Source organism: Scyliorhinus torazame, chromosome 12 (assembly GCF_047496885.1).
Source record: "Scyliorhinus torazame isolate Kashiwa2021f chromosome 12, sScyTor2.1, whole genome shotgun sequence".
Taxonomy (NCBI): domain Eukaryota; kingdom Metazoa; phylum Chordata; class Chondrichthyes; order Carcharhiniformes; family Scyliorhinidae; genus Scyliorhinus; species Scyliorhinus torazame.
The window spans coordinates 17,885,729-17,912,348 of record NC_092718.1 but is presented as its reverse complement, the minus strand read 5'-3'; the positions used below and the strand labels follow the sequence as shown (position 1 = coordinate 17,912,348).

The 26,620-nt window shown below is 49.7% G+C and overlaps 1 protein-coding gene across 1 annotated transcript in view; it reads right to left on the bottom strand.

Annotated features, from left to right (window-relative positions):
• The window catches only part of nox5 (NADPH oxidase, EF-hand calcium binding domain 5), a 138,910-nt gene that overhangs the window by 5,498 nt on the left and 106,792 nt on the right, over positions 1-26,620 (bottom strand). The window contains exons 15-16 of the mRNA XM_072470482.1: positions 17,923-18,022; positions 13,948-14,114 (exon numbers count right to left, since the gene is read on the bottom strand). Of these exons, the coding sequence (XP_072326583.1) occupies positions 13,948-14,114; positions 17,923-18,022 (267 nt within the window). The remainder of the gene's footprint in view (positions 1-13,947; positions 14,115-17,922; positions 18,023-26,620) is intronic.

Sequence of the window (26,620 nt, the reverse complement as noted above, 5' to 3'; positions counted from 1 at the left end):
TTATAACTGGTAGTCCTGCTCGAGGCGATGCCCTTACTGAGCAGGTACTGACACAGTTCGTCGCTCATGAACGACGAGCCCGACTTCCGGTTGCGGCTCTGCAGAGCTAAGTCGCACGTTCAGCGCTCCCGCTTGGAACGGACTTTTGGGCACCTTTCAGGGCCCCCAACGGCATTTGTTCGACATTTCCTGGTGTGGGAAGAAGACTGCAACATTCCCCCGACAGTGAATGGCTTGGACCAGGAGCGGGGCGACTAAAAAAGTGGTGGTGAACCCAAAGAAAGTGCGAGGGAAGAAGAGCAAGATGGCGGTGGGCGGGGACCAGGCAGCGTGGATGCAGTGGGCGCAGGAGCGGCAGGAGGTTATCCAGCGCTGCTTTAGGGAGCTCAAAGCGGACCTGCTGGAGCCGATGAAGGCTTCTATTGATAAGCTACTGGAGATCCAGACGGCCCAGGGGATGGCAATCAACAAGGTCCGACAAAAGAGATCTTGGGCCTCGTGGTAAAGGTGGAGGCACACGAGGCGCTCCACAAGAAATGGCAGGAGATGGAGAACCGGTCGAGGTGGAAGAATCTGCGGATCATGGGCCTCCCTGAGGGGCTGGAGGGGTCGGACGTGCGGGCCTATCTGGTCACCATGTTAAACTCGCTGATGGGAACGGGGTCCTTCCAGGGGCCCCTGGAGCTGGAAGGGGCCCATAGAGTGCTGGCGAGGAGGCCAAAGGCTAACGAGCTGCCACGGGCGGTGCTGATGCGGTTTCATCGGTTCGCTGATCGGGAGTGCGTACTCTGGTGGCCCAAGAAAGAGAGGAGCAGTAGGTGGGAGAACGCGGAGGTTCGAATATATCAGGACTGGAGTGCGGAGGTGGCGAAGAAGAGGACCGGGTACAACCGGGCGAAGGCGGTGCTGCACAGGAAGGGGGTGAAGTTTGGCATGCTGCAGCCGGCGCGACTGTGGGTCACCTACAAGGACTGGCACCATTACTTTGAGTCCCCGGAGTAAGCGTGGGCCTTTGTTCAGGCCGAGAAGCTGGACACAAACTGAGGGTCGGGATGGGTGGTCGGGCGTGGGGATGGTCAGGGATTGTGGTTGCTGTGTTACATTTTGAGGAGGGTTCTTTGTTCTTGTTTATTTTTGGTTCGGTGTGGGTGGTTAGGGTGGGTTGGGCACTGTTTTGGTTGGGTCTGTCGGGTGGGCTCTTGGAGGGGGGCAAGTAGGGAGTGGATGATCGGTTGGGGGGATGGGGATGGGGATGGGGCCCCGCGGGGGAGGGTGAAGCCCAAGTCGGGGGTGAGGGGACTGGGCCTGTAAAAGGAGCTGCGCCAGAGGAGGCGGGGCCGGGCAGGTGGAAAGCACGGGCTTTTTCCCACGCTGAAGGCTGGAGGGGGCGGGGCAGGGAAGAGCGGTTTTTCCCCCGCGCTTGGGATGGAAGGGGGAGGCGGAGAGCCTGCTGGTGGGTAATGGAGGGGATGGGGAAGTCCCACAATGGGAGGAGTCGAAGGAGAGGCGGGAGTGGCCGGGTTCAGGAGTCAGCTGACTTGCGGGAGTGCAATGGGGGAGTAAAGCAGCTAGGAGGGGTCCTAGCTGGAGGGGGGGGGGGGGGGGGGAGGGGGGGGGGGGGACCGGGTTGCTGCTGGTATGGTCAAGGGGGAGCTGGAGCGAGTAGAGGGTGTTGGGACGGGGGTCTGCCGCCGTGGGGAACGGGCGTGGGGTGCGGGTGCATGGCTGGCTGAGGAGGGGTTATGGCTAGTCGGCGGGGAGGGGGGCAGGTAGCCCCCTGCTCCAGCTGAAAACCTGGAATGTAAGGGGGCTGAACGGGCCGGTTAAGCGGGCCCGCGTGTTCGCGCACCTGAAGGGGCTGAAGGCGGATGTGGTCATGCTCCAGGAGACACACCTGAAGTTGGCAGACCAGGTAAGACTGAGGAAAGGGTGGGTAGGTCAGGTGTTTCACTCGGGGCTGGATGCCAAAAATCTGGGGGTGGCGATCTTGGTGGGAAAGAAGGTGTCGTTCGAGGTGTCGAGCATTGTGACAGACAATGGCGGCAGGTACGTAATGGTAAGTGGGAAGCTGCAAGGAGAGAGGGTGGTGCTGGTCAACGTGTACGCCCCGAACTGGGACGATGCGGGTTTTATGCGGCGCATGTTGGGTCAGATCACGGACTTGGAAGTGGGGGGCCTGATAATGGGGGGAGACTTTAACACGGTGTTGGATCCGGCACTGGACCGCTCCAGGTCTAGGTCGGGTAGGAACCGGCGGCGGCTAAGGTGCTGAGGGGGTTTATGGACCAGGTGGGAGGGGTGGACCCTTGGAGATTTGCAAGGCCGGGGGCTAGGGAATTTTCATTCTTCTCGCACGTTCATAAGGCCTATTCCCAGATCGACTTTTTTGTTATGAGCAGGGAGCTGATAGCGAGAGTAGAGGATACCGAGTACTTGGCGATAGCCATTTCGGATCACGCCCCGCATTGGGTAGACCTAGAGCTGGGGCAGGAGAGGGACCAGCGGCCGTTGTGGCGCTTGGAGGTGGGGCTGTTGGCGGACGAGGAAGTGAGCGAGCGGGTCCGAGGAAGCATAGAGAGATACCTGGAGGCCAACGATAACGGGGAGATCCGAGTGGGAATGGTCTGGGAGGCGCTGAAGGCAGTGGTTAGGGGAGAGCTGATCTCCATTAGGGCCCACAAGGAGAGGAGAGAGCAGAGGGAGAGGGAGAGGCTGGTGGGGGAGATGGTGAGGTTAGACAGGAGGTACGCGGCGGTGCCAGAGGAGGGACTGTTGAGGGAGAGGCATAGCCTCCAGGCCGAATTCGACCTGTTGACCACCAGGAAGGCGGAGGCGCAATGGAGGAAGGCCCAGAGGGCGGTTTATGAATATGGGTGATGTGTTGGGTGCTCTGCTACACAGACGAACCAACAGGGTTGCGGATGGTACAACTCAGTTTTATTACTAACATATATTTACAGTGGTAAACTGGTTACTGTGGTTCGATCATAACCCTTGAATCTGTGGACCTATTCCTGAGTGGCTTGCTGTGAGCTCTGTGCCCTGAGCTGTCTCCTGCTGGAATGAACGGGAAGTGTCGTGTTCCCCGTTTTATAGTGTGTATGCTCTTGCCTGTGATTGGCTGTGGTGTTGTGTGTGTATAGATTGGTCCGTTGATCTGTCCATCAGTATGTATCTTTACACCATGATGTTTACCTGAATATCATGACAATGGGGGAAAGGCAAGTCGGATGCTGGCGCATCAGCTTCGGAAGCGGGACGCAGCTAGGGAGATTGGGGGAGTTAAGGATAGGGGGGGGGGGGAGTGTGGTGAGGAGTGGGGTTGGTATCAATGGGGTCTTCAGGGACTTTTATGAGGAACTGTATCGGTCCGAGCCCCCACTGGAGGAGGGAGGGATGGGCCGCTTTCTGGACCAATTGAGGTTTCCGAAGGTGGAAGAGGGACTGGTGGCGGGATTGGGGGCCCCCATTGGGCTGGAGCAGCTGGCCAAAGGGATAGGGAGCATGCAGGCGGGGAAGGCACCGGGGCCGGACGGTTTCCTGGTCGAATTCTACAAAAAATATGTGGACCTGTCGGGCCCGTTGATGGTTAGGACCTTCAATGAGGCAAGGAAGGGGGGGGCGTTGCCCCCGACGATGTACCGGGCACTGATCTCCTTGATCCTGAAGCGGGACAAGGATCCCCTGCAGTGTGGGTCTTACAAGCCGATTTTGTTGTTAAATGTAGATGCCAAGGTGCTGGCGAAGGTCTTAGCCACGAGGATTGAGGATTGGGTGCCGCAGGTTGTCCACGAAGACCAGACGGGGTTTGTGAGGGGAAGGCAGTTGAACGCGAATGTGCGGAGGCTCCTGAACGTTATTATGATGCCGGTGAGGGAGGGGGAGGCGGAGATAGTGGTGGCGATGGACGCTGAGAAGGCCTTCAATAAGGTAGAGTGGGGGTACTTGTGGGAGGTGCTGAAGAGGTTCGGGTTTGGGGAGGGGTTCGTCAGGTGGGATAGGCTGTTGTACGACGTCCCGATGGCGAGTGTGGCCATGAACAAGAGGAGGTCTGAGTACTTTCGGTTGCATCGAGGGACGAGGCAGGGGTCCCCCCTGCTCTTCGCACTGGCGATTGAACCCCTGGCTATGGCACTGAGGGAGTCGAGGAACTGGAGGGGGCTGGTGCGGAGTGGGGAGGAGCATAGGGTGTCGCTCTATGCGGACGACCTGCTGCTATATGTGGCGGACCCGGTGGGGGGAATGCCGGAGGTAATGAGGATCCTCAGGGAATTCGGGGATTTCTCAGGGTACAAGCTCAACATGGGGAAGAACGAGTTGTTCGTGGTTCACCCAGGGGACCAGGAGAGGGGGATTGGTGAGCTCCCACTAAAAAGGGCGGAGAGGAGCTTCAGGTATTTGGGGGTCCAGGTGGCCAGGAGCTGGGGGGCCCTGCATAGACTTAATTTCACGAGGCTGGTGGAGCAAATGGAGGAGGAGTTTAAGAGGTGGGACGCGTTGCTGCTGTCCCTGGCGAGTAGGGTGCAGTCAGTCAAGATGACGGTACTCCTAAGGATTTTGTTCCTGTTCCTATGGCACTCCCCATTTGTATCCCGAAGGCCTTCTTTAGGCAGGTCAACAGGAGCATAATGGGGTTGTGTGGGCGCGATGGACGCCGAGGGTGAGAAGGGTATTCCTGGAGCGGAGTAGGGATGGGGGGGTGCTGGCCCTGCCCAACCTCTGTGGGTACTACTGGGCCGCCAATGCGGCGATGGTGCCCAAGTGGGTGATGGAGGGGGAGGGGGCTGCATGGAAGAGGCTGGAGATGGCGTCCTGTGAGGGTACGAGTCTGGAGGCGCTGGCAACGGCGCCGCTGCTGCTCCCTTAATGAGGTATACCATGAGGCTGGTGGTGGTGGCTACCCTCAAAATCTGGGGGCAATGGAGGCGGCACAGGGGGGAAGTGGGTCCTAGGTGTGGACCCCAATACGGGGGAACCACCGGTTTGTCCCAGGGAAATAGATGGAGGGTTTTCGGGGTGGCACAGGGCAGGGATAAGAAAGTTGGGGGACCTGTTTGTGGGTGGGAAGTTTGCGAGCCTGGGTGAGCTGGAGATGTACGGGCTCCCCCCCGGGGAACACCTTTAGGTATCTACAGGTAAGGGCGTTTGCCAGGCGGCAAGTGGTGGAATTCCCGCTGCTGCTGCCACGCACGGTACAGGACATGGTGCTCTCGGGGGCTGGGTTGGAGAGGGGAAGATCTTGGCAACATACCAGGTGATGCAGGAGGAGGAGGAGGCCTCAGTGGAGGAGCTGAAAGGAAAGTGGGAGGAGGATTTGGGGGAGGAGATGACGTGGGCAGATGCCCCAGGGAGGGTGAATTCTTCCTCTTCGTGCGCGAGGCTCAGCTTCATACAGTTTAAGGTGCTGCACAGGGCACATATGACCGGGACAAGGATGAGCCGGTTTTTTGGGGGCGAGGACAGGTGTGTTAGGTGCTCAGGGAGCCCAGCAAACCACAACCATATGTTCTGGGCATGCCCAGCGCTGGAGGAATTTTGGAAGGGCGTAGCGAGAACGGTGTCAAGGGTGGTAGGATCCAGGGTCAAACCGGGCTGGGGGCTCACAATATTTGGGGCTGCAGGGGAGCCGGGAGTGCAGGAGGCGAAAGAGGCCGGTATTCTGGCATTTGCGTCCCTGGTAGCCCGGCGAAGGATTCTTCTTCAGTGGATGCGCGGCCCCCAAGCGTGGAATCCTGGATCAACGATATGGCGGGGTTTATTAAATTGGATAGGGTGAAATTTGCCTTAAGGGGATCGGTGCAAGGGTTTTTCAGGCGGTGGCAACTGTTCTTGGACTTCCTGGCAGAACGGTAGACAATGGTCAGCAGCAGCAGCAACCCGGGGGGAGGTTCTATTTCACTTTTGTTTGTCTATACTGGGGGATCTGAGGGGGTGTATATATTTGCTATGTTTGCTATGTGTTAATTTGGGGTGTTAATTTATTATTTATGTATAGGGGGAGGTGGGTACGGGTTGTTTTATTTGGTTTTGTACTTAATTCTACTGGGTTCCTTTTACATTTTGTTGTTGATATTTTGTGAAAACTTTAATAAAAATTATTTTCAAAAAAAAAAAGAACGACGAGCCCCGGTCACTGTGAACGTACATGGGGAAACCAAACAGGGTGAAGACACTATGTAGGGCGTTAATGACAGTGGCCGCGGTCATGTCAGGGCAAGGGATTGCAAAGGGAAGTGGGAGAACTCGTTGACGATGTTGAGGAAATATGTGTTGCGGTTGTTGGAGGGGAGGGGCCCTTTGAAATCGGTACTGAGGCGCTCAAAGGGCCGGGATGCCTTTACCAGGTGGGTCTTATCCAGTCGATAGAAGTGCGGCTTACACTCCGCACAGATCTGGCAGTCCCTGGTCATGGCTCTGACCTCCTCGGTGGAGTAGGGCCTTGATGTAGTGGAGAAGCCGGGTGACCCCCGGGTGGCAGAGGTCATCGTGGATAGCACGTAGAGAGTCGTCTTGCGCGCTGGCGCATGTGCCGCGGGACAGGGCATCTGGAGGTTCGTTGAGCTTCCCAGGACGATATACTTAATTATAGGTGGAGAGTTCGATCCTCCACCTCAAGATCTTATCATTCTTGATCTTGCCCCGCAGCGTATTATCGAACATGAAGGCTACCGATTGTTGGTCGTTGACGACGATAAACCTCCTACCAGCGAGGTAGTGCCTCCAGTGCCGCACGGCTTCCACGATGGATTGGGCTTCCTTTTCGACTGAGGAGTGTTGAATTTCAGAGGTGGTGAGCGTTCGTGAAAAAATCGCTACTGGCCTGCCTGCCTGATTGAGGGTAGCGGCGAGGACGTCGCTCTCCACCTGGAAGGGGATGGACTCGTCCACTGCGCGCATCGCAGCTTTGGCGATATCCGCCTTGATGCAGCTGAAGGCCTGGTGGGTCTCAGCCGCCAGTGGGAAGATGGTGGCCTCGATTAGTGGGCGGGCTTTGTCCGCAAAGTTGGGGACCCACTGGGCGTAAGATGAAAAGAACCCGAGGCACCTTTTCAGGGCCTTGGGGCAGCGGGGAAGGGGGAGTTGCAGGGGGGCATTGTCGGTCGGCGTGTCGGTCGGCGTTGCAGATGGCGGCCAGGATGGTGGCCCCCGTCGGTCGCACGTGACGGGCCGTGTGGGCGACCTGTTCCAGAATGACTAACTATGGAAACAAATGAAAGTCTGCCTTAGTGCACATGGGAAGTGAATTGGAGTGGAGGTAAGTACATGATGGGGAAAGGATTAGAAGGATGTGCTGATATGTTGTAATGATGCATTTTCAGAGACTTCGTTAGTGAACAAAAGGGATTTATTTACAAGGATCTACAAGAGCAGTAGCTGGTTTGCAGCTCGCTCTAAAATGCCTCCGCCTAGGGGAACTCTGCCCACTTGCGATGATTCCAGACTCAATGGCCACGCAAGCCAAGTGACCCTTACTCTGCTGTGTTGCCCTTAAAGGGGCAATCACCACATTGGGGCTGAGATGAAATAGATCATAGAATTTATAGTGCAGAAGGAGGCCATTCGGCCCATTGAGTCTGCACCCGCTCTTGGAAAGAGCACCCTGCCCAAGCCCACACGTCCACCCTATCCCTGTAACCCAGTAGCCCCACCCAACACTAAAGGCAATTTTAGACACTAAGGCCAATTTAGCATGGCCAATCGACATAACCTGCGCATCTTTAAACTGTGGGAGGAAACCGGAGCACCCGGAGGAAACCCACGCACACCCGGGGAGAACGTGCAGACTCCGCACAGACAGTAACCCAAGCCGGGAATCGAATCTGGGACCCTGGAGCTGTGAAGCAATTATAGCAACCAATTTGCTACCGTGCTAAGTTAGAAGCAGGATCACGTGGAGCTTAAACACTAGCATAGAACAGCTGGGTCGAATGGCCTGTTTCTGAGCAGTAGATTCTGTGCAATGCTGTATATAAATCCAGGACTAAAGATGAGAGGTGGGAATGGAGCAGCAAAGATTCAATTTCAACCAACCATTAGATCTACTCTGCACCCTCTCCTGGATTTAAATACAGCTCTAGCTTGACTGCGCAGTACATTGGGAAAGGCTCAGTTCATTAAGGACTCTTGTTTGAAGTTCACATTTTTGCTGTCTTTGACCCAAATGGAGTGACAATCTAATCAGCTCATCCTCAGTCCCGAAGGAAGGGAGTCTAGCCATCAATTGTTTCACTAGCGATGCAGGAAACCTCCAAATGTGAATTAGTACAAATAAAGAATTCAGGCAAATGCCACAAACTCCCCTGCGGGAGGTTAACAGAAGCAAGGTTACTGCTGCTTGTGTTGAGCTACTCTCGGTTTTACAACATATTATTAAGATACTTCTTAATGCAACTTCGTCTTCGCATTGCATTCCGTGATTGTTACTGTAAAACATGTATCATTAGATTAAATTGCTGTCTCGGCTTTGATACGCATTTCACACCCACATAATTACTGGCTGAAATCGATAGTATAGAGGAAAGATAGGGAGAATAAAAATCAATGATTTACAGCTTCAACAAGAGAGTAATCAATGTGTCACTCTGTCATAATCTAAAAGCTCTTTTTACAGTTGTTATGTAATTTAAGATGCTGTGTAAAGTGTCTGTGCTATAAATTATTTTTAATGTGTCCATTCACCATTTTGCTTTTGGTATATGAAAAGGCTGGCACACACACACACTATATTCCTCAAGTAACAATTACTAGTTTATATAATTAAATTAGAATTCCCTTCTTGTCCTTTTCTTTCTTCCTGCTCCTGGATATTGTTCTTCTGTAGCTAAGAGTTAAGGGTTGCAAGCTGTGCCAGGATGGCGACACGACGCGCGACGTTGCACCTCAATTATCCCCGGGAAAAAAACGCAAATTACCGAGGAAGCTGGAAAGCACAAATAAAAACAGAAAGTGCTGGATCAAAACTCAGCAGGTCTGGCAGCATCTGTGGGGACCAAGAGAAACTGAGTTCACGTTTCCATTCCATGTGTCTCCACAGTCCCACGGACCTGAAACGTTAACTCTGGCCGCCATCTACCAGCCTCGTCGCCCCCCCCCCCCCCCCCCCCCCCCCACACCCACCGACTCAGGACACGACGAGGCCATTCAATCTCGCAAGAGGCCCTTTGCAGGATTTAAGGGCCTCGATACGCCTCCCGAGATCGCTAGGCGTCACGATCTGGATCCCGTCCGTTAAGATTGGGATCCAGATTTTCATATTCAAATGTGCAGTCAGGCTCACTTGAATCATAGATTTACAGGGCAGAAGGAGGTCATTCGGCCCATCGAATGTGCGCCGGCCCTGGGAAAGAGCACCCTTTTTAAGCCCACACCTCCACCCTATCCGCGTAACCCAATAACCCCACCCAACCTTTTTGGACACTAAGGGGCCATTTAGCATGGCCAATCCACCTAACCTGCACATCTTTGGACTGTGGGAGGAAACCGGAGCACCCGAAGGAAACCCACGCAGACAGGGGGAGGACGTGCAGACTCCGCACAGACAGTGACCCAAGCCGGGAATCAGACCTGGGACCCTGGAGCTGTGAAGCAATTGCGCTATCCACAATGCTACCGTGCTGCCCTTAAGAACAAATAAATCTACACTATATCATTTTACCGTAATCCATGTACCTATCCAATAGCTGCTTGAAGGTCCCTAATGTTTCCGACTCAACTACTTCCACAGGCAGTGCATTCCATGCCCCCACTACTCTATGGGTAAAGAACCTACCTCTGATATCCCTCCTATATCTTCCACCTTTCACCTTAAATTTATGTCCCCTTGTAATGGTTTGTTCCACCCGGGGAAAAAGTCTCTGACTGTCTACTCTATCTATTCCCCTGATCATCTTATAAACCTCTATCAAGTCGCCCCTCATCCTTCTCCGTTCTAATGAGAAAAGGCCTAGCACCCTCAACCTTTCCTCGTAAGACCTACTCTCCATTCCAGGCAACATACTGGTAAATCTTCTTTGCACCTTTTCCAAAGCTTCCACATCCTTCCTAAAATGAGGCGACCAGAACTGTACACGGTACTCCAAATGTGGCTGTACCAAAGTTTTGTACAGCTGCATCATCACCTCACGGCTCTTAAATTCAATCCCTCTGTTAATGAACGCTAGCACACCATAGGCCTTCTTCACAGCTCTATCCACTTGAGTGGCAACTTTCAAAGATGTATGAACATAGACCCCAAGATCTCTCTGCTCCTCCACATTGCCAAGAACTCTACCGTTAACCCTGTATTCCGCATTCATATTTGTCCTTCCAAAATGGACAACCTCACACTTTTCAGGGTTAAACTCCATCTGCCACTTCTTAGCCCAGCTCTGCATCCTATCTATGTCTCTTTGCAGCCGACAACAGCCCTCCTTACTATCCACAACTCCACCAATCTTCGTATCGTCTGTAAATTTACTGACCCACCCTTCAACTCCCTCATCCAAGTCATTAATGAAAATCACAAACAGCAGAGGACCCAGAACTGATCCCTGCGGTACGCCACTGGTAACTGGGATCCAGGCTGAATATTTGCCATCCACCACCACTCTCTGACTTCTATCGGTTAGCCAGTTCGTTATCCAACTGGCCAAATGTCCCACTATCCCATGCCTCCTTATTTTCTGCAGAAGCCTACCTTATCAAATGCCTTACTAAAATCCATGTACACTACATCCACTGCTTTACCTTCATCCACATGCTTGGTCACCTCCTCAAAGAATTCAATAAGATTTGTAAGGCAAGACCTACCCCTCACAAATCCGTGCTGACTATCCCAAATCAAGCAGTGTCTTTCCAGATGCTCAGAAATCCTATCCTTCAGTACCCTTTCCATTACTTTGCCTACCACCGAAGTAAGACTAACTGGCCGGTAATTCCCAGGGTTATCCCGAGTCCCTTTTTTGAACAGGGGCACGACATTCGCCACTCTCCAATCCCCTGGTACCACCCCTGTTGACAGTGAGGACAAAAAAATCATTGCCAACGGCTCTGCAATTTCATCTCTTGCTTCCCATAGAATCCTTGGATATATCCCGTCAGGCCCGGGGGACTTGTCTATCCTCAAGTTTTTCAAAATGCCCAACACATCTTCCTTCCTAACAAGTATTTCCTCGAGCTTACCAATCTGTTTCACACTGTCCTCTCCAACAATATCGCCCCTCTCATTTGTAAATACAGAAGAAAAGTACTCGTTCAAGACCTCTCCCATCTCTTCAGACTCAATACACAATCTCCCGCTACTGTCCTTGATCGGACCTACCCTCGCTCTAGTCATTCTCATATTTCTCACATATGTGTAAAAGGCCTTGGGGTTTTCCTTGATCCTACCCGCCAAAGATTGTTCATGCCCTCTCTTAGCTCTCCTAATCCCTTTCTTCAGTTCCCTCCTGGCTATCTTGTATCCCTCCAACGCCCTGTCTGAACCTTGTTTCCTCAGCCTTACATAAGTCTCCTTTTTCCTCTTAACAAGACATTCAACCTCTCTTGTCAACCATGGTTCCCTCACTCGACCATCTCTTCCCTGCCTGACAGGGACATACATATCAAGGACACGTAGTACCTGTTCCATGAACAATGTTCCTAGCGGGCGGTGTTTAGCACTGGTCTCCAACATCATGGGCCAGACGTACAGGCACTTGGGGGGGAGGGGGGGGGGGAGGGGCGGGGAGTCTCCCAGGTGGTCGGGGAGGTTGGGTCCGGACAGGGTGGCACCCTGGCAATGCCATCTGGGCACCCTAGCAGTGCCACCCAGGTTCCACTAACAGGGTGCCCAGCTGACATTAGTGGGGGCACTACCCAGCTGGCAGTGCCAAGATGCCCATGTGGCATCTTGCCTGTGCTGGGGAGCAGGCCCGGGGTGCCCTGCCCTTATCAGGAGAGCTTGAGTATCCCCTCATTGGTAAATTGGGTCATTTATGAGGGGGAGGTCTGGAGTCTGCGGTGGGGGAATCCAGATAATTAAAAATGGTGCCCCAATCTATTCCTGTACTGGCGAGTGGAGCTCGTTAGTGCAGGAAATGGGATTAAGTGTGACCTCAGTAGGGCGTTCCTCACCTAGGCCCCGAAATGAAGCAGAGTTCCATTTAATAAGAGGGTCATTCTCGGTGCCGCCAGCGCCAGGAAACACCCGGCTAAACGCGCTCGACAGGGGACTCAGACGTTTCATTTCTCTCTCCAAAGATGCTGCCAGACCTGCTGAATATTTCCCAGCATATTTCCCAAATTATCCCACATCCCCAAACTCCCCAACACCAACGTTCAGCTTTGAAAGGCAGCTGGGATGTGACAGCCCACAACAGTGCTTTGATATGAGCCAGATAGCCTGCCAAACCCAGTCTTGTCACATCCTGTCTCCTGAGGTAACCCTATCTTTGGAGGAAGGACTAAGATGCAAATGAGATGGTGCACCAGTCTGCAGGAACTGGGAAATAAACGTCTGACAAGGTGAATCTGACACCTGCTCCAGCAAGGTAAGGGAAGCAGTGTGAAAAGAGGATGCACAGTGAACAATCATTATAGCATACGAGACTCAGAAAATACAGAACGCCAGTTCACATGGGAGAAATATATAGAGTCCAAGATAATCTCTCTGGGATGTTGCATCTGCTGTGTCTGCAGGGCAAGGACTGGTCTCTGTGAGCCCATCCTATCCATGTCAACCCCGTACCAGCCTCCCCGAACAGGTGCCGGAATGTGGCGACTAGGGGCTTTTCACAGTAACTTAATTTGAAGCCTACTTGTGACAATAAGCGATTTTCATTTTATTTCACTTCTGTCAGCCCACCTCCAGATGCTCTTTCCTTTACACTTCCCCTATTGTTTGGGCAGTAAAGCTAATGGTAGCACCTCATGTCTTGCCCCAGGTAAGATCAGTGAACTCATCACAAACCTGGGACCTGTATATATTACTGCCCCACAACCTCTCGAGCCTGCTCAGCCATTGAATTAGATCATCTACTTCAACAACACTATCCCACATTATCCCCACAAACCTTGATGCCACCAGCATCTAGAGCTTCATCGATCTCAGTCTTGAACATAATCAATGATTGAACTTCCACAGTCCTCTGGGGTAGGGAATTCTAAAGATTCACCACCTTCTGAAAGAAATAATTCCTCCTCATCTTAGTCCTTAAATGGCTTGACACTTATTCTGAGACTGTGTGTCCTGGTTTCAGGCACCCCAGTCAGATCAAACATCCTTTCTTCATCTAACCTGTTGAGCCCCTTAAGAACTTTGTAAGTTGCAATGTGATCACCTCTCATTCTTCTAATCTTGAGAGAATATGGGCCCGGTATCCTCAATTCTCCTCCTCCTCGGACAATCCCGCAATCCCAGGGATTAGTCTGGTGAGCCTCCGCTGCTCTCCCTTGATGGCGAGTATATTCTTCCTTGGGGCGGCAGGGTGGCACAGTGGTTAGCACTACTGCCTCACAGTGCCAGTGACCCAGGTTCAATTCCGGCCTCGGTCTGTGTGGAGTTTGTACATTCTCCCTGTGTCTGCGAGGATTTCCTCCGGGTGCTCCGGTTTCCTCCCAGTCCAAAGATGTGCAGGTTAGATGGATTGGCCATGCTAAATTGCTCCTTAATGTCCAGGGATGTGCACGTTTGGTTCTGGGTCATGAGAATAGGGTGGGATGGCCGGGGTGGGGGGGGGGGGGGGGGGGGGTAGTGTAAATGGGTAGAATGCTCATTCGAAGGGTGGGTGCAGAGGCGATGGGCCGAATGGCCCTCTTCAGCACTGTAGGGATGCTATGATTGCGTAAGGAGACCAAACTGTACACAATAGTCCAGGTGCGGTCTAAACAAGGTTCTATACAATTGAAGCCTGACATCTTTGCTCCTGTACGCAAATCCTTTCGCAATAAAGACTCATTTCTCTTCCCCTTGTGAATGAAAACAGTTACCTTGCTCCAATCCGGCCGACCTGGTTGTGTCCTAGTTCGCAGGCCTGTAATGGAATCACGATTCTCCTTCTCCGCCAACAGGTCCAGAGCCATCTGCAGGCCTATAGCTTTCATGTCATTTTTACTGAGAGCGGAGGTCATGTACATGTGCATCTCCAAGAATCTACCTTTACATTGGCAGGAGGAAATTGTTAATAGTATGTTAATTGTATTGTTAAAATACACAGGCGAAGGGCATTGGTTCATAAAGTACACAGAGCACTTATAAGGAGAGATTGCTGGGATACTGGATTGGTAGGTAGGAGGCAAACATATGCAATGTTGAATTCTGTAAGTAAACCAACTATCAAGAAAAGGATTTTGCACCTACTTTCATATATCACGGTCCGAAATGATCAACTAGCAATTCTGGATTTTGGTCCTGAATGTTAACAGTAGAATCAAATAACCGACTAATAATATTTTTGTGTGATGACGTTTTGCACTAATTAAGGTAATTAAGTATTTTCTATTTCTACGCACATTGTCAGTTTTGATTATAGTCACATCAATTTTGACAGATTCATCAACACCATCTCATTGAATGATCCCCCCAGAGCATTAAGGGGTAGGCTGTAAACTCAGCCCAATGTCATCTGTATCTGGAACAACAATTAATTAATTAAATTAATTAATTAATTTTCACTTTTTCTGAACGCCTTCCTCATAACACCTTCAATTATTTCTGTTCTAGTTAATATAGAAATAACTTGCACATTTATACTATCTTGCATGCCTCCGGGATGTTAAAAAACATTTCAGAGTAATTTAAGCATTTTTTAAGTGCAGTCACTGCTGTAATGTAGCAAAGTACAGCAGCCCACATATGCACAGCAAGCTCCCACTAATAGCAAAGAGATCTGGCTGGATTCTCCGATTTTGAGGCTATGTCCCCACGCCGGAGTGGGAACAGTGGCGTATTACGACAGGAAAAATGGCTTAAAACGGCCACCATCCTCTGTTTGGCTGGGGGCTAGCATGGCGGCAGCGTAGAGCACCCGGCTCTAGCCGCCGATATGGCCTCATGGCCTGTTTTAAACTGCCCTAGACTTTTTTAGATGGGGAAACTAAGCACAGAGATAATGCTGGTCTTATGGGTTCTGGACATGTTTTAAATCTTAGTAACAAAACCGCCATAGAACAAGTTATCGAGGGTCAGACTTCTTGTTGCGAAGTTAAATGGCGTCCAGAACATGCGCACGCAATGTAGGCTGACACTTTGTTGTGATATTAAGAATGTACTGCCTTTCAAATGGTGTGTTAATTTAAGACCTGCCAATCTGTTCTGTGAAAGATCCCATGGCATTCTTCAAGAGAGAGGAACAGAGTTTATTCAGTCTCTTTGCCAAAATTCATTCCTCAACCATCCAAAGCAGCTGTCTGAATGAGTTTCATGGCAATTTACTTGCATTTGGCTATAACACTGACTACTCATCAAAAGTTATTCATCGATGATGAAGAGCTGTGGGTTATATTGTGTTATTATAATGATACAATACCTAATTGCACATAATGCATTCGGCAAACATGTTGTGGGTTCATTTATTAAGACCAAGCACATAATAATAGTTTCGCATAGGCTTTAAGCTTGAAAAGAACAAAACTGTGTGTGTGTGCTTTGCTCAAAGCAAAACTGGAACTAAGACTGGATTACATGACACACTTCCCTTCTAGTGATGTCATGCTGATATCCTTTATAGGCACTGTGCAAAAGGTTGCTGTAAGAATGTGAGAGGTGCCTAATGTGAAAGTTACTTTTCTTTTCCTAAACTATACAGTACCTCAATTCCTTTTTCAAGAACTTAGGGTAGAAAATATAGTTTGCACGTGATCATTTAATGTGCCTGTATTATATTGCTACAATTATTTATTACAGTTGTATAGGGCATTGGTGAGGCCACACCTGGAGTATTGTGTGCAGTTTTGGTGTCCTTACCTGAGGAAGGATGCTCTTGCTATGGAGGGAGTGCAGTGAAGGTTTACCAGGCTGATTCCTGGGATGGCGGGACTGTCAAATGAGGAGAGACTAAATCGGTTAGGATTATATTCATTGGAGTTTAGAAGAGTGAAGGGGGGACCTCATAGAAACTTGCAAAATTCTAACGGAGTAGACAGGGTAGATATTAAAGAATGTTATCGATGGTGAGGGAGTTCAGAATTAGGGGTCATAGTTTGAGGATACGGGGTAAATATTTTAGAACTGAGGTGAGGAGAAATGTCTTCACCCAGGGAGTGGTGAATCTGTGGAATTCACTACCACAGAAAGTAGTTGAGACCAAAACGTTGTGTCATTTCAAGAAGGAATTAGATATAGCTCTTGGGGCTAAAGAGATTAAGAGATATGGGAGGAAGGCGGGATCAGGGTATTGAACTTGATGATCAGCCATGATCATAATGAATGGTGGAGCAGGCTTGAAGGGCCGAATGGCCTCCTGCTTCTATTTTCTATGTTTGGTTTCTATGTATTACCGTGTGTATTATTTCCACACAAGCATTAACCAGTTTAATTTAAACTGGTTAATGATGTTGTAGCACACGGAACAACACATTAACATTCATCTGTGAACTTTGCTAATTGCAAATTCTATTTTCTTTTTGTTTTGCATGCTAAGGTGGATGATGCATTTGTTTACAATCAGGGAGCTGGTAAGATCACTTGAAGTGATATTTACCAACAGCCAACTGGCTGTTCTAATGAGCGTCATGTCAGCTCGCAGACAAGGTGTGTATGCATGTATGTGTGTATCCATCCTAGACTTATTCAGAATCTGGACGATAATATAATGTAGAGAAAAGGAACACAGATACTTTATTGTTAATACTCGATATTCAGAGAACCATAAATGTTTATGGCACAGAAGAAAGTCAATCGGCCCATCTGTGCCAGCCAAAAATTAATTATCCATTTTCCATCGCTTAACCTGTAGCCTTATATTTAATTAATTAGTGATTTATAAACCTAGCTGTTCACAACGACCAGTATTTCATCACAGAGCTATACAGTTCAAAATACCCTCTCAAACATAACCTAGCTCAGGAAACATAAAGTTGATCAGTTTTAACTGCCAGGTGTATTTCACTGCCTAATTGAGAATATAATAATAATATTTATTGTCACAATTAGGCTTACATTAACACTGCAATGAAGTTACTGTGAAAAGCCCCGAGTTGCCGCTTGTTCAGATACACAGAGGGAAAATTCAGAATGTCCAAATTACCTAACAGCACATCTTTCGGGACTTGTGGGAGGAAACCGGAGCACCCGGAGAAACCCACATGACACGGGGCGAACGTGCAGACTCCGCACAGACTGTGACCCAAGCAGGGAATCGAACCCGGGACCCTGGTGCTGTGAAGCAACAGTGATAACCACTGTGCTACCGTGCCACAGTAACATTTCTCATATCCATGTTTATATCCCAATTAAATCCAAGCGGGCATCACTGACCTGTGAATTAGGGTTAAACTGAGGCTCCATCGGCTCTCTCAGGAAGATGTTAATGATCCCGTGGGACAATATTGAAGAGGAGCAGGGACGTACCCCTCAGTGTCCTGGCCAGAACGTATCCCGCAACATCACTGAAGCAGATTGCCCGCTCACTATCACACTGCTGTTTGCGGGATTTCTCTGTCACAAATGGATGTCACGTTTTCTGCATCACAGCATTGACTACAACTGTAATTTACTCTGGAACATTCTGGCGCCATGACAGGTGCTCTACAAATGCAAGTCTTTGTTCATTTCCATATTGGCGGTTTCGGTAGAAACATACACCTTCCCGGTGATTTAATTCTTACCCGTGTTCCAGGATCGTATCACGTTATAACTAAAAATGGCGGATATGCCAATTTAGTGCTGCCAGCTGTGACTTGGCAATGGAGTAGAACAAGGGGACGGGTCTACTGTTGACACTTCTTCAATTGGTCACAACCTACCTTGAGGCTCCTCATCCGCCTGGTCCATTTCTAGTTTAGTTAGGAGGCTAACAAACCACTCAAACGATTTTTGATCCCTGTTGATCCAGATAAAGTCAACCTGTAACCACAAACTATCATCGTTAATCTCTTACAGACAACCAACTGCAACGCGTAATCTCTGTCCAGCTGGAAGTTACATTTATCACCCCAAAATTCACCAAAGCCCAACTGATCTCCAAATCTAACAGACTGTGCAAAGGAACTTATGGGCATACGAAATAGAAGCTGGAATAGATCATTTGGTCCCTCCATTCATTATGATCGTGGCTAATCGGCCTCAATTTTACTTTCCTAACTTTTCCCCACGGCCATTGATTTCCAGAGAGATCCAAAATCTGTTTCACCCTCATCTTATATGGGTGAAATTGGATTGGATTTTTTCTCCCATTGAGGGAAGAATAATCGAAAATTCAGTCATTAAATGCTGCTCTCAACTGCCAGTTAGTTGGACAAAGAATGCATTCAATCAGAAAGGAGAAAAATAACTACACACAAGAGAAATGAACAACTCTGCTTGATAGTTTGTTAATGAAAGTGTCTGACTGTTTTACCATTAATTCCTGACTATCAAACATTGAACATGTTTCATGTCCTGACAGTTGTAGCTTTGGGAAAGGCAGACCTAGTTTAACTTGACAAAAATATTGCTTGGTAGTAAAGAACTTGGAGTCCAGCTGGAAAGTGAGACTGAAGTTTTTCATCTGACACTCATCAGGACAAATGCAAGAATGCCACATTTCAAACATTCACATCAATTTATACTACAGTTGAAAAGATTGGTTGGAAGGTTGGCTGAACTATAGGCCCCCCACCCCCCCTGCCAGCTGCGCGTAATTAAAAAATTAACAAAGCTTGAGCATATTTCTTTTGTTTGCAGAAAACGGTGCCCTGCATATGAATGTATGTTGCATCTAATGAGGATAAATTATATGTTATGAGTTCAGTTGATTATCTTAAATTGGTTGTTACTGCATCTTTTAGCGCACTCAAGATTATTCAACAAGTGCTGGCCAATCGTGGAATTGTATCGAAAAGTAGACGTATTGGGTGCGATTCAATGAGACAAGTTCTAAGTGTCATAGCGGGCAAGGTTTCCCACGAGCTCCTCGACGTGTTGGTGAGCTCCTGACCGCTATCTAATGGCACTTATTCATTTTTTGGGCGCTTGCGAGTTCCTCTCCAGGCAAGCCCACACTTAGAATTATCACTGGGGAGCGGAGCTCGCTGGCCAGGCCGGTACCTCAGACATCGGGCTGCCATTTTGAAAGGATTCCCTGATCTCTAAGCGAGCTTGGGGGTCCCCCACACACTCCAACCCATGGGCAACGTCACCCCCCACACACACAGACATTAACCCACACCCCCTCCCCCCCAGGTAAGGACACATCGCTATGGGGTTGTCGAGATCCCCACGTTTGTCGGTCATCCCACACCCCCTTTCGGGTCCACCCCCCCATTTCAGGGACCCCTACCCTTCACACCCTCCAGCCTTCCGGAGAACCCTTCATACCTGTCCTTCACTGCCACCCTCCATACCCCCCCTCATTTCTGCTTTCATGGGCATCGCTCACCTCAGGCCCTGACCCATGGCACTGCCACCTTGGCACCCAGGCACTCATGCACTGCTACCCTGGCAGTGCTCCCACTAGCCTGGCAGTGCCAGGTTGGCAGTGCCAAGATGCTGGCCGAGCAGTTCCAAGGTGCCCAGGTGCCAGCGGGAGAGCTGGGGTGCCACCCTGTCCTGTCCCTGAGCACCTGGGCCTCCAACGTCCTGGTAGACCCACCCAGGTGTTGTTCTGCCTGGTTGTCATTTATGTGGACCGGTACTAATCGTCGTCCGCGGGGCCTCTCGTTGGCGAGCCGGTTAGATCCCAGGAGGCTGTTAGACTGGGTGACCATCTCGTTAATGAGTTGGAGATTGGCCTTAAGTGATGATTATTGGTTTCTCAGTGCACCTAGACGAACTCCGGAATCCGCCAACAGCAGCGAGGCGGTTAGATCGCAAACCGCTCGGCGCCTGGCGAGTTTGCCGATTTAGGTCACTCCCGCGATCTAACCGGTTCACACGGATTCTCAACAGGTGCGAAGAGGCTGTCAAATCGTTTTGGTTTTAAAACAGAAACAGTCGATCTGACCCAAAGCTCCAGTGTTTATTCTCCCGTCCTGCTTTACCTAAATCCACTTGAATGCATCCAAGCTACTGCCACAGGTACGCCCTGTGGTAGCGACTCTCACATTCTCACCACCATTTGGGTAAAGACCTTCCTTCTGAATTCCTGGTTTGATTTCTGACTGACCATCTTATGTATTTTATAACATTTTCCCAATTAAGCGGCAATTTTAGCGTGGCTAATCCGCCTCCCCAGAGCATCTTTGGGCTGTGGGGGGTGAGACCCACGCAGACACGGGGAGAATGTGCAAACTACACACGGACAGTGACCCGGGGCCGGGATCGAACCCGGTCCTCGGCTCCGTGAGGCAATGGTGCTAACCACTGCACCACCGTGCCGCCCTTGGCTATCTTATTTTGATGGCCTCTATTTTTGCTCTTTCAGTTTTTTACATCGAGGGGCATATTTTCCAGACCCGCACACTGTGGGAATCGCCATGGGCGGGACGGGTGCTTTGACGGACCATTTCTAGGCCCGTTGGCCTTGAGCGGGAATGTCCGGCAGCAGGCCAGACGCAACCGGAAAATCCCGCCTTCAATTTCTGACCCAGTTACATTTACACTTTATCACTCGATACGTCTGACAGATATGACCAAAACATTGGCTAATTTTAAAGTTTAAAAAATGCTTCAGAGGCAGAGATGCAAAGACTTCGCTGAGAGGTAAGTTTACGTTTCTCAGGCTTTGCTATAATTTCACCAGCAGCCTGATCACATTAAAATGCACAGGGCTTTCGTTCGTCAGTGGCTGAGCTTGCTTCGGCATGATTCTTTAAATCTTGGATGAATGACGACATCCTGTAATGGGTACTCATCCATCTGCTTAATGAGCGGATCATGCTGGAACAGTGCAGACACTAAAAAGAGTGCGGCAGCTGACAACAAAATCAGGCTTTGCAATAGCACCCTTTTCATAGTTGTCTAACCTACCATGTACTCACACGTGGCTACTTTAGCGGGCGACTAGAATGTGGCTAACATCTGGAATGTCAAGGAAGGTGGAAAGAAGGCCGACGATTTATTTTTAAAATGAATGATAAGCGTTCACCTCATATGTCAATGTTTCATCAATTACATTGATGAACGGAATGAACGGATGACGCACGGAACAGCCATGGGGACCAAATTCGCACCCCAATACGCCAACATCTTCATGCACAAGTTTGAACAGGACCTACTCACCGCACAGGACCTTCAACCGATGTTATACACCAGATACATCGATGACATTTTTTTCCTTTGGACCCACGGTGAAGAATCACTGAAACGACTACACGATGACATTAATAAGTTCCATCCAACCATCAGACTCACCATGGACTACTCTCCAAAATCAGTTGCATTCTTGGACACACCCGTCTCCATCAAGGATGGTCACCTCAGCACTTCGCTTTACCGCAAACCCACGGATAACCTCATGATGCTCCACTTCTCCAGCTTCCACCCTAAACACATTAAAGAAGCCATCCCCTATGGACAAGCGCTCCGTATACACAGGATCTGCTCAGACGAGGAGGAGCGTAACAGACATCTACAGACGTTGAAAGATGCCCTCGTACGAACGGGATAATGCACTCGACTCATCGATCGACAGTTCCAACGCGCCACAGCGAAAAACCGGACCGACCTCCTCAGAAGACAAACATGGGACACATCCGACAGAATACCCTTCGTCGTCCAGTACTTCCCCGGAGCGGAGAAACTACGTCATCTTCTTCACAGCCTTCAACACGTCATTGATGACGATGAACATCTTGCCAAGGTCATCCCCACACCCCCACTACTTGCCTTCAAACAACCGCGCAACCTCAAACGAACCATTGTTTGCAGCAAACTACCCAGTCTTCAGAACAGTGACCTCGACACCACACAACCCTGTCATGGCAATCTCTGCAAGACGTGCCAGATCATCGACATGGATACCACTATTACACGTGAGAACACCACCCACCAGGTACGCGGTACATACTCGTGCGACTCGGCCAATGTTGTCTACCTCATACGCTGCAGGAAAGGATGTCCCGAAGCATGGTACATTGGCGAGACCATGCAGACGCTGCGACAACGAATGAACGGACATCGCGCAACAATCACCAGGCAGGAATGTTCCCTTCCAGTCGGGGAACACTTCAGCAGTCAAGGGCATTCAGCCTCTGATCTCCGGGTAAGCGTTCTCCAAGGCGGCCTTCAGGACCCGCGACAACGCAGAATCGCCGAGCAGATACTTATAGCCAAGTTCCGCACACGAGTGCGGCCTCAACCGGGACCTGGGATTCATGTCGCATTACATTCATCCCCCACCATCTGGCCTGCGAAATCCTACCAACTGACCTGGCTTGGTACAATTCACACCTCTTTAACCTGGGGTTACCCCATCTCTGGATCTGTAAAGATTTAATCACCTGCTAATGCTCGCATTCCAAGCATTGTTTGGCATCTTTGAATTTGTCTATTTATGTGTTTCTGGAACAGACCTCTTCATTCACCTGAGGAAGGAGCAGCGCTCCGAAAGCTAGTGACATCGAAACAAACCTGTTGGACTTTAACCTGGTGTTGTAAGACTTCGTACTGTGCTCACCCCAGTCCAACACCGGCATCTCCACATCAATTACATTGTGAAGGTTTTTTTAAATGTCCATTACACTGTTAAGGTTAAGAGAAACAGGTGATGGGTATTAATTGCCTTTGAACACACAGACAAAGGGGATAGCAGGGACACTGGGTTGGATGGGAGGAAAGGTGTCAGGCTTACCAAGTCAATAAACTCGCTAATAAAGAGAAACTCAGGGCTGGATTCCCCATTGGTGGGATCCTCCGCTTCGACGGCAGCGCACTCACGCCCGCGGATTTCCCTACAACGTGGGGGTACCCACAATCGTAAACCCCATTGGGGGTGCGCCGCACCCGTTTTCTGGTGCGGTGGGACGGAGAATCCCGCCCTCTGTGTCTTGGTTTCACCAGCCGACTGGATGCTGTTAACAACGCGTTTTCTTTTACCACCTTTAACAAAAATATTTCGTGGGATGTGACATTTATTGCCCATCCTTAATTGCCCTTGAGTCAACCAAATTGCGGTGGATCTAGAGTCACATGTGGGCCAGACCAGGTAAGGACGGTCAATTTCCTCCCCGAAAGGACTTTAGTGAGCCGGATGGGTTTTTAAGGACAATCGACCATGGTCATGGTCATCATTAGATTTTTAATTCAAGATATGGTGGGATTCGAACCCGGATCCCCGGAACATTCCACTGGGTCTCTGGATTACTAGTCCGGTGGGTAACAGAGCAATAGGTCAGAAGGTGAAAAAATTGAGGGACAACTAGGGAATAGGGCCAGTATGGCTCTGAGGAAGAGCAGACAGGGAGATATTGCTGAAAACAGCGGGTCTGGTGGCCTGAAGTGCATATGTTTTAATGCAAGAAGTATTGCGGGTAAGGTAGATGAATTTGGAGCTTGGATTAGTACTTGGAACTATGATGGTGTTGCCATTACAGAGACCTGGTTGAGGGAAGGGCAGGATTGGCAGCTAAACGTTCCAGGATTTAGATGTTTCAGGCGGGATAGAGGGGGATGTAAAAGGGGTGGAGGAGTTGCGCTATTGGTTAGGGAGAATATCACAGCTGTATTGCGGGTGGACACCTCAGAGGGCAGCGAGGCTATATGGGTAGAGATCAGGAATAAGAAGGGTGCAGTCACAATGTTGGGGGTTTACTACAGGCCACCCCAACAGCCAGCGGGAGATAGAGGAGCAGATAGGTAGACAGATTTTGGAAAGGAGTAAAAGCAACAGGGTTGCTGTGATGGGAGACTTCAACTTCCCCAATATTTACTGGGACTCATTTAGTGCTAGGGGCTTGGACGGGGCAGAGTTTGTAAGGAGCATCCAGGAGGGCTTCTTAAAACAATATGTAGATAGTCCAGCTAGGGAAGGGGCTATACTGGACCTGGTATTGGGGAATGAGTCCGGCCAGGTGGTAGAAGTTTCAGTAGGGGAGCATTGCAGGAACAGTGACCACAATTCAGTCAGTTTTAAAGTGCTGGTGGACAAGGATAAGAGTGGTCCCAGGGTGAATGTGCTAAATTGGGGGAAGGCTAATTATAACAATATTAGGCGGGAACTGAAGAACCTAGATTGGGGGCGAATGTTTGAGGGTAAATCAACATCTGACATGTGGGAGGCTTTCAAATGTCAGTTGAAAGGAATTCAGGATCGGCATGTTCCTGTGCGGAAGAAGGATAAATATGGCAAATTTTGGGAACCTTGGATAACGAGAGATATTGTAGGCCACGTCAAATAGAAAAAGGAGGCATTTGTCAGGGCTAGAATGCTGAGAACAGACGAAGCCTGTGTGGAATATAAGGAAAGTAGGAAAGAACTTATGCAAGTAGTCAGGAGAGCTAAAAGGGGTCACGAAAAGTCATTGGCAAATAGGGTTAAGGAAAATCCCAACACATACATAAAAAGCAAGAGGGTAGCCAGGGAAAGGGTGGGCCCACTGAAGGACAGGCGAGGGAATCTATGTGTGGAGCCAGAGGAAATGGGCGAGGTACTAAATGAATACTTTGCATCAGTATTCACCAAAGAGAAGGAATTGGTGGATGTTGAGTCTGGAGAAGGGTGTATAGATAGCCTGGGTCACATTGAGATCCAAAAAGACGAGGTGTTGGGTGTCTTAAAAAATATTAAGGTAGATAAGTCCCCAGGGCCTGATGGGATCCACCCCAGAATACTGAAGGAGGCTAGAGAGGAAATTGCTGAGGCCTTGACAGAAATCTTTGGATCCTCACTGTCTTCAGGTGATGGCCCGGAGGATTGGAGAATAGCCAATGTTGTTCCTTTGTTTAAGAAGGGTAGTAAAGATAATCCAGGGAACTACAGGCCGGTGAGCCTTACGTCAGTGGTAAGGAAATTACTGGAGAGAATTCTTCGAGTATGGATCTACTCCCATTTGGAAGCAAATGGACGTATTAGTGAGAGGCAGCATGGTTTTGTGAATGGGAGGTCGTGTCTCACTAACTTGATAAGAGTTTTTCAAGGAGGTCACAAAGATGATTGATTCAGGTAGGGAGTGGATGTTGTCTATAAGGACTTCAGTAAGGCCTTTGACAAGGTCCCTCATGGCAGACTGGTACAAAAGGTGAAGTCACACGGGATCAGGATGAGCTGGCAATATGGATACAGAACTGGCTAGGTCATAGAAGGCAGAGAGTAGCAATGGAAGGGTGCTTTTCTGATTGGAGGGCTGTGACGAGTGGTGTTCCGCAGAGATCAGTGCTGGGACCTTTGCTCTTTGTAGTATGATTTGGAGAAGAATGTAACTGGTCTGATTAGTAAGTTTGCAGACAACACAAAGGTTGGTGGACTTGTGGATAGCGATGAGGACTGTCAGAGGATACATCAGGATTTAGATCGTTTGGAGACTTGGGCGGAGAGATGGCAGATGAAGTTTAATCCGGACAAATGTGAGGTAATGCATTTTGGAAGGTCTAATGCATGTAGGGAATATATTAGTGAATGGTAGAACCTTCAAGAGTATTGACAGTCAGAGAGATCTAGGTGTACAGGTTCACAGGTCACTGAAAGGGGCAACACAGGTGGAGAAGGTAGTCAAGAAGGCATACGGCATGCTTGCCTTCATTGGCCGGGGCACTGAGTAGAAAAATTGGCAAGTCATGTTGCAGCTGTATAGAACCTGAGTTAGGCCACACTTGGAGTATAGTGTTCAATTCTGGTCGCCACACTACCAGAAGGATGTGGAGGCTTTAGAGAGCGTGCAGAAGAGATTTACCAGGATGTTGCCTGGTATGGAGGGCATTAGCTATGAGGAGCGGTTGAATATTATACCCCTTAAGCCACAGCTTTCCATTTGAATCTTCTTCCTCCTTTGGCCAATGTCCTCAGGTATTCAAGTTCAGGTCCAAGCGATCGCCCATGAGCTGATGCCAACCTAATTACTGATTTCACGCAGCCCGCTTGTACATCACACAAACAGGGGCAATTGCAGCACGAATAGGTATCAGTATTACTCTGGAAATCCTGCCTTGCAATAGACTGGTTCTGTCATTATTGCCTTCTGTGTTCCAAAAGGTTCCGAACAGTTTAAACTATGGGCGCAATCTGCCCGAATGGGGACAGAGTCCCGTAGAGCGAGATTAGCCGGGTGTTTCGCGGCATTCGGAGTGTCAAGAAGCACCCCGCTATCTGAGGCCAATCCAGGTGGATCGGAGCCTCAGCGGGGAACTCCCCGATGAGGCCACATTTAGCGCCGTTCTTTGCACTGAGGAGCTCCGCTCGACAAAACTCCCCCGTGCAGCGAGAAATCGAAATGCCATTTCTAAATGGAGTTCCGATCTCTTGAGCTTCCGACGCAACTGCCAAACCTCCAACTCACTATAAGGAGGTCCCCAGGATCTCCTGCACTACACCCCCCAACCCATGCGGGCATTCCCCGGCCCGATCACTGGCGCACAGAAAATGCCAGTTTG